The 6,000-nt window shown below is 36.9% G+C and overlaps 1 protein-coding gene across 1 annotated transcript; it reads left to right on the top strand.

Moving 5' to 3' along the window:
- The first annotated feature begins 588 nt into the window (after window positions 1-588).
- Window positions 589-5,514, top strand: LOC121251910 (protein phosphatase 2C 77-like). The gene is made up of 4 exons (XM_041151318.1): window positions 589-1,154; window positions 3,616-3,900; window positions 4,356-4,461; window positions 4,824-5,514. Exons 1-4 carry the CDS (start codon window positions 690-692, stop codon window positions 5,132-5,134), a joined length of 1,167 nt encoding a protein of 388 aa, XP_041007252.1. The 5' UTR covers window positions 589-689; the 3' UTR covers window positions 5,135-5,514.
- Window positions 5,515-6,000: the final 486 nt, after the last annotated feature.

The following is a 6,000-nucleotide window of genomic DNA, read 5'->3' as shown; positions in this document are numbered from 1 at the left end:
GTTCTCCACTGTTATTAGATTTGTCAAATTTAACCTAATTAGTTAGGCCCCACAGCTTTTCCAATGTGCCACCTAGCTATGTTATAAAGACGGTTTACCATTGCATATGTCCTTCCCATCGGCACGTTTAGATTCTGTTCTCGTGAGGTAAGAATCTCCTACATTCACATATCAAAAGAAGACGTAGGACTATGCAATCAGTCTCCGCCACGTCAAGATTCTTGGTTACGGGTACAGATACTGGGGGGTGTTGAGTAGGGCGTGGTAACAGAGAATTGTTTCCTCCAATAATGGCGCAAAAACCAGCGTGGCACTCTGCCAGATCGAGAGAGGACACGTGGCGGTGAAGCGAAAGGGAAGCAAGTACGACGCTTTTACAATCAATGCCTTTGCCTTTTTTCCTTCTCTCTCTCTCTCTCTGTCTCTCTCTCTGTTGTTTTTACGTTTGGTAGAACAATGCCCCTTTACATCTTTGCCCCTCCTTTCACTGGGGATGCGTGTGTCATCCGAACTGATATCTTCCCACACGCGTCACACTCTGAGCCGTCTCTTCTGCTTCTTTTATCCCATCCTCGACCCCCCCCCTCTCTCTCTCTCTCTCTCTCTCTCTCTCGCGCGCGCGCGCTAGGTGACTTCAGTGAATGCGAGTGAGACACTAGCTACTATATTAGTATATTATTATAGAAGGCATGGAGGAAGAGCAAGTCGAGCGAGTCGACTCGGTCACCGAGCCGGACCTGGCATCGATGAGCTCAGGCTTCTCTTCTATACTCAACACGGAAGACTCCAGGAGCACAAGTAGCTCGGGCGACATCTCCATCATGAGCAACAGCTCCGGTGACATTCCAGCGATTCTGGTGCCGGAGATTTCCGCGACGATGCAGGCGGAACCGATGCTGTCTTTGGAGGGTTCTACGATGGCGGTGACAGTGAGGCAAAAGTGCGTGGGGAAGAACAACAAGGGAGTGAGCTATGGGTTCACTACGGAGATCGGGAGGCGGAGGGAGATGGAGGATGCCATGGCCATCATACCAGGGTTCATGTCACGCACTTGCGATCAAGTCGGTGGTTGTACGGCCCCGGGCTCTAAAACCTCCTGCGAGATCTCGCCCGTCCATTTCTTCGGCGTATACGACGGCCATGGTGGCTCTCAGGTCCGTTACGTTCATTTCCAAATTTAAATTTAAATTTAAATATAAACTTGTGGAAAAATCTTAACTCCACTAGACAGACAAAGAAGGGGAGAGAGAGAGAGGAAGAGGAGAGAGAGAGAGAATTGCCATTTCTGCATTCCGAAAAATCTAAAAAAGGAAAAAAAAAAAAAAAACTATTTTCATTAATAAGTATAAAAGATTATGTATCAACTATCAAGCATCGTTGGTTCTGGGTCCTCTGAGAACGGGTGGCACGTGTTGTACTAGGAGTGGTCCATAGAAAGAGAATTTAAGGCGCGCTCCCTGTTCGTTATGAACACGTGTCCTTCAAGGCCCCACCAAAAAAATGCTTCAGTACGTGTCATTTTTATAAAAGCTTTTGCATCGTATGAGAAATTCGGTGCACAGGGAAAGCTACGGTAACGGGGTCGTATACTAAGCACTTTCCCTAACAGTCACGGGCACATCCTTGTTTCGTTAGTCGCGGCTCGTTCGGTACGACTCTCTGAATATCAAATAGCACGAATACCTTCTTTACACTATCTGCATATATTTTTCTAGAAAAACGCTAGTATAAATGTACCCTCGGTTTGATCGCTTGATCAATTTTATTTTATTTTATTTATTTTTTTTTGCTGAATAATGAAATAAGTGATTTTAAATGTAGTGATATATATATTTTTATTTTTTAAAAATATTTAAATATATTAAAAAAATATAAAAGGAAAAATAAAAATAAAAAATACTGTACGGTACACTTGAGCGGACTATTATAAACGGTTACTCTCTTTTTTCTAATAATTCTGTCTTTTTTAAGGCCTATTTGTCTACGGAAAAGAAATAAATTAAGATAGAAATTGAGAGTTAAATAAAATATTATTAAAATATATTTTTAATATTAATTTTATTTTAATATTTAAAAAAATTGAATTATTTATTTTATTTTTTAAAAAATTAAAAAAATATTTAAACAAGAGTAACAGTTCTGCTGCTGTAGCGTCGAGGTTATATTATTGAGTGATAAGTATTGATATGACTTAGAAATTTTCATTAACTTGACGACATGTAAATAAGAAAATTTCTTAATTTTTCTCATCAAATAATTATAATTTTTTTAATTTTTATATAAAATAAAATAAATAATTTAATATTTTTTAATTTTAAAATAAAAATAATATTAAAAATATATATTTTAATAATATTTTATTTAATTTTTAATATAATATTATCTCATCTCATCTCATCTGCAAACCTTTATAAGATACGGACTGTGGAATCTCATTGCTAAATTGTCGGTACAGCCTAATTATCAGATAATAGCAATAAATAACGATAATATATCACTAAAAATTAATAATTATGTAAATATTTTTATAAAACTTCTATGTTCAGTCGTTTTTGCATACTTTTGCACACTTTATAGATTGAGAGTACTTCATAGTATATTTGTATCTAACAATTATTCGAATGTCTATCTACCATATTTATGGATTTTTTTTATGGGTAAGTAACTTCTAGTGGAATATTACGTTACAGTAAATTAAGAAAATATTTATTAAGTATTTCGAACTTGGTTCATGCACGTACACATATGAAGACATCTATTTTTTTGTTGATCAGATCATTTTCATCATTCGTGTCAAGGGAAGTTCGTCAATATTATACCTTAAGACCGAGTTGAGTTAAATCGAGTGACTAGATGTGTCCTATTAAGCAATGGGTGTATGAGATCTATTTATTTATGAGAAATAATAAGTCTATGGAGAGAAAAATACGGACGGAAAAAGAGTACTCGTATATGAATACAGTTCATAGTCAATATGTCTTGTTGTTTATGTGACTATGAACAGTAACACATGTGAGTATTCTATTTTTCAGTCCATTTTTCTACATGTATATGTAACATCACTCTTTAGTTTTTGAGTAATGCTACGTACAATTGTAAAATGTGCAAGCGCTGCATAATCATTTTGAAAAAGAGTAAGGTTCACTATAAAAAATTAGTTTTTTTCATGTATATTCCGTATTTACTCATTTTTTAAAGGGATTGCGCACTCCACAATTACAAATATTATTTCTCTTATTTTTTATAGTCAATTTTGTTTGCTCATTCACACGTGTAATGATCATATATTATTGGAGTATGGATACCTGGTATTCTTATCATATTATAAGATATTTCAATTAAAACTGGTTCTGACATAAGTAATTTTAATTGCATGACAATACGTCATAGGATAAGATCATCACGCCATTCGAACTTCGTGAATACCTAATAATTTTTCTATTCACACAAGATGACACATCTAGTAATTTTTTACTTTGACATAAGCCTTACTCCTGAAGATCAGCCTGCCCCACCTTTAGTTAAGTTCTTTTCTTCACAACTTTAATGATTTTGTTCTTCCCAAACCTCATAATGTGACAATTTGAGAGCTTAACTTGGGTGGTTGTTTCCTAGGTGGCTAAGTTTTGTGCAGAAAGAATGCATGAAATGATAGCAGAAGAGTGGGATCGGGAAACAGTTGACGGCTATGAATGGCAGAGGAGGTGGGAGTCAGCATTCACTAGTGGGTTTGAGAGGACTGACAATGAGGTCTCAGAGGCAGCTGCACCAGAAATGGTTGGATCAACTGCAGTTGTGGTTGTTCTATCCGGATGCCAGATTATGGCATCCAACTGTGGCGACTCAAGGGCAATTCTCTGTCGAGGGACTCAAACAATCCCCTTAACTGTCGATCAGAAGGTCGAATCAAATACCCTTTTATACTTTTCCGTCCTACATAGAATTGAAAGAGAGCTCTAATGGCTTACTGTTTGTCTTACTGATGTTATTTTGTTTGATTGATACATCGCACTAGAAGTTTCATTGGACTTTATGGGCTCAACCTCGTCAAGTTTCGTGATTTATAATTACATATCCGGGGGGATGGTTATATATAATTATGCAGATATAGTATTAATAGAAAAGTCATATGGCCCATTATGTACATAACAAACTATAGTATTTGCCTGGATAGTGGGGTCGGAAAAGATTGGACTTGCCCATAAACGATGGAGAAGGGTAAAGAAGATGGGAAAAAGGAAAGCCAATTAACCAACGACTTTCTGCTATTCAGATGATAGTCCTTTTGTTCATATTATCGGTAGTTTTATGTTGACACGATTGAGGAAACTTCTTGTTGTCTGCTGCTTTTACAGCCTGATAGACCAGACGAACTCATGAGAATTGAAGGAGAGGATGGGAAAGTCATAAACTGGAATGGTGCTAGGGTGTTTGGAGTCCTTGCTATGTCCAGAGCTATAGGTGTTCTTTTATCTCTATTTCTCCTATTCTTGCATCTCTTGTTCGACCGCAGTAAAGCTTTTATCTTCCATGGATCATTGATCAACACAACTATACATGCTTTCACCAATATCATCATGCAAAGTCCAACTAGGATCTTTTTGAATCCCTAGTGGTACTACAAGTGGTCTCTGATCACATCTCATGAAGCAGAGATCATCAGTCATATCTCACCCTCCTCCACCCATTGGGTGTTTGCGTGACTATTATGAAGAACCCAGGAATCTGCTTGGAACTGATAGTGGGAGATCTGAAATCCAGTTTTAATAATCCAGCATTATCATCTCTATTGTAGTATTTATTGCTCAGTGGCTATGTTTCAGGTGATCGGTATTTAAGGCCGTGGATAATTCCAGTGCCTGAGACCACTTTCATGGCTAGGACAGATGAGGATGAGTGTTTGATTTTGGCTAGTGACGGGCTTTGGGATGTCATGACCAATGAGGAGGTTGGAGAGGTGGCTCGCCGTCTTCTAAGAAGGCGGCGCAGATCCACGACAACTGATGAGGTTTCTCCAGCACAATTTGTTGCTAATAATCTCACTGAGATAGCGTATGGAAGAAACAGTTCTGACAACATTTCCATCATCGTTGTTGACCTGAAATCAAAGAGAAAGCGCCAGCAACGGCAATGAAAAAGGGGAGTGGTGAATGAATGTAAATGAATTACTCTTTCATACGCTTTTGAAGTTGTGAGATAAGGGAGGCAGGAATGATCTGGTGAAATTGCGCTTGTTCTAAACATGGACATGCCCCTTTTGGACACAATTTGGTATCATCCCCTGTACAGTGCTGACCGGCAAAACTCTGCTGCTCCGTGACCACCATCGTTGGTTTGTTACGGCGAAGAAGACTGGATCAATCCTCCGTTTTAATTGGGCTTGGTCAAGGAAAAAATTAAGAAAAAAGGACATAGTGTTCCTCACTGTTCACGTGAACGAACAGAAGAAAGAGGGTAAGAAATTGGCATGTATGAAACAAACATCTTTCTTTCTAAAGCTATTTGCTTTACTTCTCTCAGGTCCAAATTACCGTTCTCCTTTACTTGGGCCCCAGTGAGAGGTATCAGGTAAGTAAACAAAGTAGGAAACTAGCCCAACTCACAAAATTTAAACGCTTCTCAACTCTTCTTATTTGATGATTATAATTTTTTTTAAATTGTAATTATCTAATGATTACACTTTTACAAAATTTTTTAACTCTGATAATAATTCTTTTTAAATTTTAACACAAAATAAAATAAATAATTTAATATTTTCAAATTTTAAAATAAAAATAATATTTTATCTAACTTTTAATTTTTATTTCAATTGATCTCATTTAAAAAAATATACGACAAATGAGGCCTAAATAATAGAAAGAAAAGTTTCCTCGCAAAGCCAATAATTTTTTCTGTTCATATTTTGTAGTCATTTTTTTCCTCATGAGTCAATCGGATTCTTATGCATGTGTGCAGGGAAGAACCCAAAACCCTACTTTTATTAATTACAAAAAGACTTTA

This window comes from Juglans microcarpa x Juglans regia, chromosome 2S (genome assembly GCF_004785595.1).
Source record: "Juglans microcarpa x Juglans regia isolate MS1-56 chromosome 2S, Jm3101_v1.0, whole genome shotgun sequence".
NCBI lineage: Eukaryota > Viridiplantae > Streptophyta > Magnoliopsida > Fagales > Juglandaceae > Juglans > Juglans microcarpa x Juglans regia.
This window is presented reverse-complemented; position numbering and strand designations above follow the sequence as displayed.